The following is a 12,560-nucleotide window of genomic DNA, read 5'->3' as shown; positions in this document are numbered from 1 at the left end:
TATTTTTGAGGGAGATAAAGACAGAATATGAACAGGGGAGGAGCAGAGAGAGAGGGAGACACAGAATCCAACACAGAATCGCGGGGCTTGAACTCGTGAACCATGAGATCATGACCGAAGCCGAAGTTGGATGCTTAACTGACTGAGCCACCCAGGTGCCCCTGTGTATCTCTGTTTAAAGACACCTTATTTAATAGAAATTGTTTCATTAACATGGAATTCATGGTCAACAGCACTACATCTCATGCCTAAACAAAGCTTATCTAGCACACATGTTTCCCCATAAGGCACATCATGGTCTTCTCATGCTTAAGAGCACTAGACAGCATTTCAGCACAACACTTGGGGAACATTTTAAACAGTGAAGTCACCAAGAAGATGCACAAAAATGCAAAAAAAAAAAAATGTTGCACTAAAGAGACCGTGAGCAGGACATTTGTTTGTGGTATGAACTGAAACAAGAAGGCAGAGTAGCATACCTTTTTCAGCCTCTGATGGGAAGGTGTGCATGTGGCCACTCCAATTTTTCTCTACTCTGCTCATGTCCAGGAATGACCACAAAGGTGCTAGAAGTATCAATTTTGGGATTTTTAAATAAATGTTAACAAGCAGGTGAATTTACATTTATGGAATCCACAACTAACGAGGCTCGGGTCATAACTCTGTACGTCAGAAATTTGGCATCCTCATTTCCGAAGAGGAAACAATACCTTCTCATGGGGGTGGCAAGTAGATAAAAGTACATGGTGGTGTAATAAAGGACATTGTAGGTTAAGGTGGTGTTCTCTGAAATCTTGAGCCTCCTGATGCTTGGGTCTCTGCCAGTGCATCTAGTAAATCTCACCTCCTCTGGGAGGATACAGCTCATGAGCACCCCCACCACGCCCTGCCCACCATGACACTCCCTCCCAGAGTTAGTGACTCAGGAGAAGCCCTGATCCACATGGCTGGATCTTCTAAGATGCTATAAATCAGAATATAATGTTTAATAGAGAGAGATCGTAAGTGTACAGTTTGAACAGTTTTGACAAATGCGAAGACCCAGGTAATCCATGCTCCGATCAAGATATACAAAGCGTCCTTCATCCAGAAAGTTCTCTCATGTTCCTTCCCACTCTTTCCAGTGGGCCTTTCTTCCCTAGTTTCTTTAAGTGCAGGTAAAAGCCAGATACTATTTCTTCTGATATGCTCTCCATTTTATTTTATTATTTTATTTTATTTTGTTTTGTGTTGTGTTGTTTTGTTTTGTTTTGTTTTTTATTCTTATTTTCTCCCTTTCATTTTAAATACATGCCAGCTGGACATTCATGGTTGGGAGAGATGCATGAGGGCGTAGCCAGAAAAGGCTGGGGCAGGCAGAGTCAGTGCAGAAGGTGGAGGAGGCCCAGAGGGAGCCTGCAGACGCTTCCCCTGGGGCACCTCTTTTTGCCAGGCGGGGAGCATGGTGACAAATGCAGGGGGTGTTATCATGCATGGGAGTGCCGTGCCTCCATAGATATTGTCCATACACCTTTCCCACTGGCCCTGCTCCCTCAGTCTCTGGCACTGTGCTAGGCTCAAGGGATACGGAGGGACTATGTTAGACTGCCTCTGCCCTGAAGCTTTATGGGAACTGGGGCCCAAGGCCAAAGAGAGGGTGGGGGTTGCAGACTGCACCAGAATCAGTGTATTTAGGCCCCCATCATGGACAAGGCCCTGTGCTAAGTGCTCCAGGTCTCAGAGAGCCTGACCCTCAGGAAAACCAGGGCAAAGGAGCATCAGGAAGAGAGTTCCCTTGAGTATCAAGATATGCCCTTTTTCTGTCACTTTTGCCAATATTTTTATGGTCGTAGGAAGTAGGAGGATGGGAACTTGGTGGGAAGAGGGCAGCAGAAGCTATGTGTGTGTGTGTGTGAGAGAGAGAGAGAGAGAGAGACACCGGGGGAGAGACAAAGAACAGAAGGAGAGGGCATAAGAGAGAGAGTGAATAGTTTAAGGGCAGGACCCCTATGAACAGGTGGCTCAGGTGGCTGAAAGGGTTCTTTCTACCAGCAAGGGCACAGGTGGGGCACAGACTGAACAGGCTTAAGAAATGCTCATGTAATTGAAACCTCCCTCCTGTTACTCACTCTTGATTATCTTAAAGCATGGGCCTGCCAGCCCAGTAGCACAGAGCATCACCCCATTGTCCTCCCACTAGGTCCCTGACCCAGCTTGCAGGCTTGCTGGTTTCCAATGGCAACGACAATTTCAACAAGCTGGGTCTTTGTTTGTCTGTGAATCTTGAGCCCGTATTCCCAGGGCATTCACCTTGGGCCCGACCCTACCTGTTTGGACTTGGGGGAATGTAAAGGAAAGCCTCCAGCCCAGCCCAACTTTGCCTGCCTTGGGCCTAGAACATTTGCTTCAAGCACTAGGGTTGGCACAACCCCAAGCCTCCCTCCCATCCATCTTCCCCCAACCAGGCCCAGGCTGAGAAGCCGATCTCAGTCTCAGCAGGTAATGGGATCCCATGACAGACTCAGCCACATCGATTGGCCCAGATGTTACCTTTCTGAAGAAGGTTCTTCAGCGTCACTCCTGGGAGGCTCATGTAACCCAAGATATCAACAGGGGAAAGATAAGACCAGCTTTGCTAAAGTCTCTCCCTTGCCCCTTTGTGGCCCCTCCTCTTTGCAGATTCCTTCTGTTGGAAGAATGCCTACCCTTGGATGGTTGGCCCAGGTTACTGCTCAGTATCCACTCCTTTTCTTCTCTATATCATTTCTGCCAAGATGGAAAGAAGGAAAGGGAAGGAGAGGAAAAATGCTGTGACTCAGAGCAGAAGGGAGGGGTTAAAGCTAAGAACATGTCAGTGGTCAAAGTCAGTCTGGGCTCAGTTGCCTCAACTGTAAAGCAGCAATGAAAGACCTATTCTGTTGCCACACTGTGGAAATGAAGGGAGTGGATGGGCATGAAGTGGCTTCACTGTGCCTAGAAGTCACCCTGATTGCAGTGACTATGGAAGCAGAAGCTGTGGGTCAGACCCCAGGGCTTTCTCCACAGTCCCTGCCCCTTCCTGTCCTCCCCAGGACCAAAGGGCTATGGCTGGGCGGCCAGAACAAACCCACCGCTGGAAAGGCTCCCTGTCTTGAGCAACTCCAACCAGCTACACCATGTAGGCAGTGCTCAGAGGCCTCAGTCTTCAATGGTCCCTAGGAATATGCACACTTTATCCCATAGCCATGGCCAAATGTCCCCTTAATGGAGCCCAAATGGATTCCAAACATTTAAGTCCTTCCTTGCTGCCTTTTAGCATAGCCCATAGCCTGCTTTGATTCTCTCTTTAAGCTGTATCGAAGGACCCTTTAATACCAACCTGCTAAGGCACCGGTGTCTCTCAGAGCTGTTTGCAGGATGCCCACCTATTCATGAGGAATTGTTAGAATCACTTCTTCCCAGCAACCTTTGCAATCTATGCTCTGGGCTTCCCTCTTTGCCAGGAAGTTTTCAGCCCCTGGTCCAGAAGAAGAATCCCAGACTGGATACTGGTACAGTCAAGTTTTTCCATCTCTGGCCCAACAGATATATAGCATGGGTTAAGGAACCTTACTTTTCCTCTCCTAACTACTGCCTCCTTCTCCTCCCCACATACATGTGTATAACACATGCGTTCATGACCAAAAGATGTTCAGTCAGCAATGCCATCAGCTCATAGGAATTAGGAAAGCCCTGTGGTCCATATGAGCTCTGGGTGCCCCTCCCAGTCTAATGACTTAGCTGCCTGAAGAGCTGGGCTGCCCCTGAGGTTGAAGGGCAGACGTGCATAGCCGTATACCAGCATTCACACGCTCTGCCCAGCCATGCTACCTTGGGCTCGTGGTGTGGAGAGTGGCCCAGCACACAGAGCACAGTGCTCCCTTGCACCTGACTTGATGACATTAAAGAAAGCTCCAGGCTGTTGGGTAGTGGTGGTGTGCAAGCTGACCACATCAATCAGAGTAACTGGTGAGTGTGTCTCAAGTGACAGACAGGAGCCCCCTTGTTACTGATTGGATTGAGGGGAGAATGGACTAGGCTGCTACACCTTGCCTTTGCTTTCTTCTCCTCCTCCTCTCTCTCTCTCCTTCTCCTTCCCTCTGTTCCTCTCCCTCCCTCCGCCCTGCTCTTCTCACCACCTCAGCTTTCCTAACCTCCTCTCACCCGCAGTAGACATAAATAGGCCCCAACAGCACTACCTACCGATGAAGAGAGAGACTGTCCCTGCTTCCCCCTCCAGTTGGGCACCTGCTAAATATAATTGTCTTCTCAGAAACATAAATTCTCTTCCCAGAAAAGGGACCTCCCTGGGCCCCTTTGACTACCTTTTTTGTGTTCAGATTATCATTTGTTTGAAGAAGGGCTGAAAGGAAGGTGAGGTAAGACTCCCAACTAGGACCCAGGGTGGAGCTCAGCCCCTCTGTGCTGCCCGTGGCAGTGGGCCAGAACCATGCGCACCAGGACCACGTGGTTACCACATGAGCCCACAAAGGCTCTTGGGCCTCCTCTGGGCTCCTGCACCTGCTGTTGCCATTAAATCCTGTGCCCTCCTGCTTTGGCACGTGAGACCCAGGAGACATGGAAACCCACATCTGCTGCTTAGGTTGGCTTTGGAGCTTTAGAGATGGCAAAGGGCAGTGAGTACAGTTCCCGTTCGGCAGCTGATGGCAAAGGAGACATCTCTAAGAACAGCTTAAATCCTTAGATCAAGACCATGGTGTTAGTCATTGGATCCTAGAATCATGCACTGCAGGGATAACCTGGTCTACACCCTTGGTGTAAGAAACCTCTTGCACATTCACCTGCCTGGAAAGGGTCCCTTCACCATCTAGCTCACCTTCCTCCAAGATGCACAGATGTGCCTTCCCATTTCCGTGGGCTTTTCTGAAGAGGGCAAGGCCAACGGTATTGGCAAACCCAGTTTCTTCCCTTGTCTGGGTTCTCAGATGTGGATACAGTAACCAAAAAGCCCCTGCTAGTAAGCATTCCTCTTAACTTTCCTGGAAAGCTCATTTGGGAAACCCTAACCCCATCTCATTTTTTTCAATCTCCTCATATTCTAAACCCAGCTTCCCTCAAGGGTGCACTTAAGCCCAGGCCATGACCAATGCGAGATATTTAAGGATGGGGGAGGGGGTAAGCCGTGGAAAGAAGTCAGGAGACATTCGGAGATCCAAGGCAGGTGGGGCCATGCTGGAGGGCCTGGGGACGGACCAGCACCTAACCCCCAGCCTGGAGGCTCGCCCAGACCCCACCTGCAGCCCCAATTCCAAATTGAAATTTGCTCACCCAGCTGGTGACACTGGACGTTAATATTTCTTTCGCTGTCCTTAGGAATTAATTTCTAAAGAACTTAATCACCACCTCTTCCGTCTCTCTCACCCCCTTCCTTTCTCCGTTCCTCTCTTTTCCAATTTTCCACTTGGCTGGGAATTCTCCAGCAGCGAAAGTTCAGGCTTAGAGGAGGGCGGAGGTGGCTGCTTCATTAGAGAGGATAATCTCATTGGAACCACTGGCTTGAATAATAACCCCTCCAGGGCCCAGGCCTCTGTCCCCATGGCCTTTCAGCACCTCTGAACTGGGGCTGGAGGGCCCAACTGCAGAGAAAGTGGAATGAGGAAGGGGCATAAGAGGAAGTTAGCAGAAACAGACTCCAATTCTGGGGACCTTAGCAGTCTTCTCGGAGCCCGCTTCCTGCTGGCCACCTGCAGATCTGTGTTGTGGAGGGGTGTGGTGATGGCAGCCACATGGATGACTGTCTGAAGACTCCAAGTCACCTAGCATGCACTTTTTGAGTCCTGCCTGGCAAACAGATGAAGCAGGACCTTCTTCCAGCTCCAAGGTTCTTCTGCAGTGGAGTTGAAGGAAGCAATGTAGGAAGTACCTGGGGCCCTGTTGAAAGAAACATCTAGGCCACCCCCAAAAGTCATGACTTAATCCTTTGTACACTTCCCGGCTCTTGCCTGGGCTAATGAGAAATCACAGTCCTAGAAGAGCAGGAGGCCATTACCCTGACATTCCCCATAAGAACTCCGAAGGAATCCATCCTTCCCCCCATTACCCTCTCACATCTAAGGTCAGCTGTCTGTGCTTTTGGGCATTTGCAGCCTCAGCCCTCATGGGCCCTCAGGGGTAGTAGAAATGTCAAAACATCCCTGACACTGACCTTAAACTTGACTTTCCACTAACAGAGCTGAGTACTCAATACCCTTTGACAGCTACTGAGAAAGCAGAGCTCCAAGCAAGCCAGACCACTCTTTCCCTCTTTCCTCCCTCCTGGCCTCTGGGGCTCCCCGTCCCTCATTAGGAGGAAAACTGCTGGAGCCGTCTCTGTCTTTTTGTCTCTGGTTTGCCCCATGGGCCAGTCTGGAAAATCTGTGCTTCTGTGTCAGCTATAGTTCAGAGAGCTTGCATGAGGAAGGCAGAGCAGGGATGGGGTTATAGTGCTAATGGACATGTACTGATGGCTTATTGCACACAAGCTATGCCCTGTTCTAAATATTTTATTTGCATAACCTCATTGTATTCTCTGTAATAACCCTATTTGTTAGATACTGTTTTGTCCCCATTTTGTAGAAGAGAACACTGAGGCACCAAGAGGTTAAGTAATTTGCCCGAGATTACACAGTTAGATGGCATGTTTAAAATTGTGAGCTACAGGTGGCTTTTCTGGTAAGACCAAAATTGGGGGTGAGGGGTGTGTTTGGTTTGAGGGGCTCTCAAATTTGGGGAGCCATGGCAGGATGCAGCCACATGAACTTTGGAAGCCACAAACCATGCAGGTAGATTTCATCTTGAGATTCCCCCAACCAAGTACCTTTGTAGACATGCAAGAGACGTAGAGTCCTGTCTTCTCCATCTGAATCTATTTAGTCACTCCAGGTGAGGTTTGGCCTGGGTGCAGGTTCATTTTCCTCCCTTCATAATTTAATCAAAGACATTTTTCAGACCTACTGATTGCTATTGGAAATAAGAACTTCAAAGTTGGGGAGTCAGTGAATAATTTAAGCCTGTACCAGCTCTCTGGGTCTGCTGTTAATGGGAGTAATAACACTATTAATAGCGATGTCAGTGCAGACACCCTGGAAAAGTCCATAACATTAGCTTAATGGCCAGAGGTAATGAAGTCCTCACAGAGGAGCTAGACTGCTAAATTAACTTCCAAGACTTTTAGGCAGACGCCCTTGTTGCCATAGCCAGCTAGAGCAGGCAGGGAGTGCCAGGGAGGTGACCACATTCATGTCTGACCCTTCACTCTCGGGTTTCCTAGAAGGATCCTGGAGAATTCACAAGTTGTAATAATATTCAAAGTGCTTCCCAGTGGCAGGCAAAAAAAAAAAAAAGCGATTAGCTTAGAGACAAAGCTTGAAGAGAAATTTTGAAATTGCCTTAAGCAACATGAATAGACCATCAAACTGGCAGGGACATGGGTTTAGTCTGGTTCTCCCTGATGAGCTGATGACCTTGGGCAAGTTACTTACCCAACCTTCTTGCAGTTTCCTGGTCTCTAAAATGGGGTTGTTGTTGTTTTTTTTTAGTTTTTTAATTTTTTTTTTTTTTTTTATCTCTAGGAGAGAGAGAGAGACAGCGTGAGCAGGGGAGGGTCAGAGAGAGAGGGAGTGACAGACTCTGAAACAGGCTCCAGGCTCTGAGCTGGCAGTCAGCACAGAGCCCGACGCGGGGCCCAAACCCACGAACCGCGAGATCACGACCTAAGCGAAAGTCAGACGCTTAACCGACTAAGCCACCCAGGCGCCCCTAAAATGGGTTTTTTATGGTACCTGCCTCAGGACATTGTTGGGAGACTTTGAGGCAGACTTACCAGGGTGCACAAGAAGTGCTCACTGACTAGTAGCCATGATTGTATTACTTAGAATTGCTTTTCCCGTTCCCATAACTGATCCAATTTACTCTGTGGTCATCCTTTTTGTGCCTGCATCTCCCCCTTCTTCCTTTAGTCCATGCCTTCAGTGAATTTTCCCTTATTTGCTAAATTCTCCCCCCAGACTCACCACCATTAGGCTATCCCTCTCACGGAAGCCAAAGCTGTGTTCCTTCCCTGTGGCATTCCTTCTGATGACTCAGGAGCCATCTCCCTGCCACCCCAGCTTGCCTCAGCTTGTCCCTCTAAGGACCCTGCTTTCCCTTACCCCACAATAGAATCAGGAGTCCACAGCTTCCAAATCACAGCTGCCCAGCGAAGGTCCACATTCACACGGTTTATCGGACTTGGATTAAAGCCTGTTGCCCAAAGCTCAGGTACTCCATGCGGTGAACTCCCACTGCAAGGCAGGGATGCCTTGGCCCCAGCAGAGTCTAAGTACCTTTCCCCATGTGTGATGTGCACATTTGGGTGAAGGTACATGATTCTTATATGCCTGTTTCACAAGCTCCATCAGTGAAGACTGTAAGATCCCAGGTCACCCTGGATGTAGTCTACCCGTGATGCAGTGTACTTTGAACAACACAGGAGGCTAAGCAACAGTAGCAAACTTTCTATAACAGTAACCCTGTGCTGGGAGATGGGATTCTGATCCAAGGCAATCTGGCTCCAGACCATGCTTTGAACTGCTACACTGTTCTTTTGATCCTTCCTTCCTTCCCTCCCACCTGCCTACGTTTGTCTTCTGGCTGCTGGACATGAGGTATACAGGGGATTCCAAAATAAGTCAGGTATCGTTTCTTCTTTTGAGCTCACACCTGCTAGGAGAGGGCTGCACTTAATCCAATAATGATCATGTAATCAAAGAAGTTCTAGACTATCAGAAACCCCCAAATGCTCTTAACTCTGCCTAGGGTGGTATTGGGGAGAGAATGCAGATGCCTAATCGTTGAACCATGTCTGGAAGGGTAGGTAGAAGCTGGACAGGGGAAATGTGGAGAGAAGGTAGTCCAGAGAGAAGAAGTGGCCAGCACAAGGCAAGGAAATTGGAAAGAATATTTTGTGTATACGGTGTCTCGGTTTGCCTAAGAGGAGAGATTTACAAAGCTGAGGATGGGTGGGGAGGTAGGCTAGCAGGACTTTGCATCTCTTTCTGTTAGTGAGGAGTAGGTGAGGGGTCTTCAGGATGACCCCCAAGTTTCTGCATTTGGCAACCAGTGATTAGAATAATCATCATTTTCACATTCAGGGATGGTGGGGGAGGAACAGGCTGGAGGAAGAAGGCAAAGAGGGTAGTCTTGTTTGAACATGTCCCGGGAGCCGCTGGCAGTGCCTGACCTCTGTGTCGGCCCCTCACTGGAGCAAGTGACCTTCTCCTGAGTCACTCATTGGTCTGTCCCTCCCAGGTGCACCCGGAAGGAGCGCTGTGAGAGATCCAGAGAGCCCCGCAGGTTCGCCTCTGAGATGAAGCAGTGTGTCCGGCTGACGGTCCATCCCAGTAACATCTCTGTTTCCCAGTACAATGTCCTGGTAAGAGCAGTGGGATCCGGGTCTGGGGACATGGGAGAGCCCTCTCCCCCACCAAAGTCCTCCAGTGCCCTTAAGAGCTGGGCCAGGCCTGACCAGCAAGGCTGCTTGAGGGCAGCTTTAAAGAATGTGTCCCCAGAGATGGAAGAGGGGACATGCACAGGAATACCGGGACAGAGACCCTCTGCATAATGGGTGGGGAGATAGGGAAAAGCGTGACACCAAAAATGATTGAAAAGGTGACCAAGAGAGGGAAGATGTTGGGAACTATATCTTTGTCTGCAAAATGGGAAGGATTTATGTGCAGAGGGAGAAAGGGGCAGGGTATCTCCCATGTTCATGCACTGGCGGTTGGTTTGCCATTTTTCCAAAATAGGGGATGATGGAAGAGGAACTTGACCAGCAATACCTCAGTCCTGCCCACCTTTCTTTCTACCAACAAATCCCCTAAGCACTCCCATTTCCTGAGGACAATTCCATTCATATGTAACGAAGTTTCCTCTGTGTCTGACTCTACATCCCGCCGCCTCTTGTCTTGTGATCAATTGGCTTTCTTTTCTCTATGTTAATATCTATCGTCTCCTATTTTCTCTCTTTTTCTCTCTGATCTCTTGCTCTCCCTCTTTCTTCTTTTATTACATACCCTTCCTTGCCCCACTTTGCTCTCTTCCTCTCTGTCTCCCCTTGCCGGGGCTGTTCGCAGCTGGTCCTAGAGACATACAATGTCCCGGAGCTGTCAGCGGGCGTCAACTGCACCTTTGAGGACCTGTCAGAGATGGATGGGCTGGTGGTAGGCAATCAGATCCAGTGCTACTCCCCGGCAGCCAAGGAGGTGCCCCGAATAATCACGGAGAATGGTGAGTGGTCCCCAGAGGCAAAGTTGGGTGGCATGTCTTTCCTCCTATCGTGATGAGAACTCAAGACAGGCATGGGGGGCCCGGAGGGAGCCCACAGTCAGGGGAGTCAGGGGAAGGGGTGCTTTGGTGGGTATGATACGGAACAGGAGGAAAAAGCATCTTTTTGCTGCTCTCAGAAATGACTGCTGAAACTAGGTGAGCATCCTGGAGTCAGCCTCATCCTAGGTAGGAGCAGCTGAAGGGACTGCGGAGAGAGGGCAAGGCCAGGACAGCATCAGAATGTGCCAGCCCAGTCTGGAGATTGTCCTGGAGCAGGAGAGGGTGGCGTGGAGGGGCCAGTGGGGAGGGGCAGCTGGTCAGGAGCATGGCAGGCAGGGAGGAAGATGTCAAGACTCCTGTGGCTCTGTCCCCTGCCTGCATTGCTGGGTCTCTGATCTTGGACCACTGCCTCCAATCCCCTGCCCTGCCTTCCCAGGGCTGCATGTTCATGGCCAGCTGCACTGGGAGGAACAGGGGTGGACAGAGGCCCAACACTGGTGAGGGACAGGCCCAGCCTGGGCAGATTGATTTCATGTTGGCCCTCCCTTTTGGGCTTGTCACATTTGTTCCCAACTGATTGATTAATGAGGCTCTCGGGGAAGGCACAGAACAAGGCTGGAAGTGGGGGCCCAGGGTCAGGGCTGTGAATTAAACATGGGCTTGCAGCTCCTCCCTGGCGCCAGCTGAGGATTCCAGGGACACCCGCCCGAACGGAGCCCTGAGCCCACCAGAGGAGGGGGTGTCAAATCGGGGTGTCTCCTTACTGAGATGAGGAATGAACCCATGTGTGCACATACATGCACATACATACAAAATCTCTTGCGTGGCTTGTGGCAGTGTTACAAAGAGTCTACATGGTTGTCGTGGTAGCTAAGCCATGTGTATGTTTATAATTCTGTGAGTCTGGCATGGACACCATGCATGCAAGCCTGTCAGGGTATGCACACATGAGAGCTGGTGAGCAGATGAGGGGTGGGTGCTGGGAACACAGGGTGGAAGGAGGAACAGATAAGAAGCGCCCTCTGCAGATGTTCTCAGGGCTGTCCTGGGACCGGGCCCCCCGAACCAGAGTCCTGTCAGTGCTGAGAGCACCCCCAAGAGAGCAGGCTCCCCTTTCCCAATGCACATCACTCTCAGTAGGACCCTCACACAGGAACTTGACCTTTCCCCTGACCTCGTCGTTGTCTCTGCCCCCCAGGGGACCACCATGTTGTCCAGCTGCAGCTCAAGTCGAAGGAGACAGGCATGACATTTGCCAGCACCAGCTTTGTCTTCTACAACTGCAGCGTCCACAATTCGTAAGTGCCTCCCAGCCTCACTCAACTCCCTGTTCCTGGGGTCCATGTTCACCCAGAGACAGAAGATGCCGGCGCCGTTTGTAAGAAGGACTGTAAGGAAGCAGACCCCTTCTCTGGTACCCACAGAGTTAATAGGAAGAGCAGAGTAATAACCTGTAGGATGGGGATCTCCAAATCCCTAACCGATACATCTCCGGCATCAATCTGCCTAACCTGATTCAGTTCCTACCATCTGTTGAGGAGCAGGGTGTCCCTCACCTGAAGAACAGAGCAGCCAGCACCCTGGGTGAGAGGAGGGGTGTAAGCAGGGAGAGAAGCCCCCACATATGTCCAGGCCAGGGCAGGTGGTCCACCATAACACTGAATGCTCAGCTCTCCCCAGGCCCCTGAGGGCTGAGTCAGAGCAGGGCAGAAAGGTCCGTGCTAGCGGGCTCTGGCCCAGGAGGTCTTACTCCAGCTCCAGCTCTGGCGCTGGCCCTGTTTGAGTGAAACATCCCCTTCCCAAGGGAAGGCACAGAGGACAGAGTCTCAGGCTGTGGAGTCGGGGCAGCCAGAAACGTACCCATTCTGTGTCCCAGTGTCCTCTGTCAATAGAGAGATAGTGGAAGGAGGACCTTCCGGGAATGTCATCCAAATATGCCACCTCTGACATGGCAAGGGCACTTCTGGGCAGAGCTGTGGTTGGCTGGGACACCCCTGCTTGCTACCCCTGCACATCAGCACAGCTTGGCCCACAGACACCTGTGAGGACCTGAAGAGCCATTACAAGCACAGCAGCTAGAGCCACTGTCTAGGCACTGCTCATGTTTTTGCTGTCATTGTATTATTTCCTCTGTGAAATGATAGAGTTAGACCAGACTGAGAAGGTAGAAACCTTTTTTTTTTTTTTTTTTTAATCATAGGAACCTTTCTCCAGCCAAAATTCAATGTGGAAACCCAATATTCAAGACAGATGGAAGT

The 12,560-nt window shown here is 50.2% G+C and overlaps 1 protein-coding gene across 3 annotated transcripts in view; it reads left to right on the top strand.

The window, feature by feature from the left end:
• Positions 1-12,560, top strand: part of PLXNA4 (plexin A4) — a 363,413-nt gene that overhangs the window by 263,023 nt on the left and 87,830 nt on the right. For all 3 annotated transcript variants that reach the window (XM_039243559.1, XM_039243563.1, XM_039243570.1), the window contains 3 exons: positions 9,286-9,409; positions 10,110-10,263; positions 11,501-11,600. In XM_039243559.1, coding sequence (XP_039099490.1) covers positions 9,286-9,409; positions 10,110-10,263; positions 11,501-11,600 — 378 coding nt within the window. The remainder of the gene's footprint in view (positions 1-9,285; positions 9,410-10,109; positions 10,264-11,500; positions 11,601-12,560) is intronic.

Source organism: Hyaena hyaena, unplaced genomic scaffold (genome assembly GCF_003009895.1).
Source record: "Hyaena hyaena isolate Hyena2069 unplaced genomic scaffold, ASM300989v1 scaffold_8, whole genome shotgun sequence".
Taxonomy (NCBI): domain Eukaryota; kingdom Metazoa; phylum Chordata; class Mammalia; order Carnivora; family Hyaenidae; genus Hyaena; species Hyaena hyaena.
The sequence above is the reverse complement of the archived record's forward strand: the minus strand, read 5'-3'. Positions and strand labels throughout refer to the sequence as shown.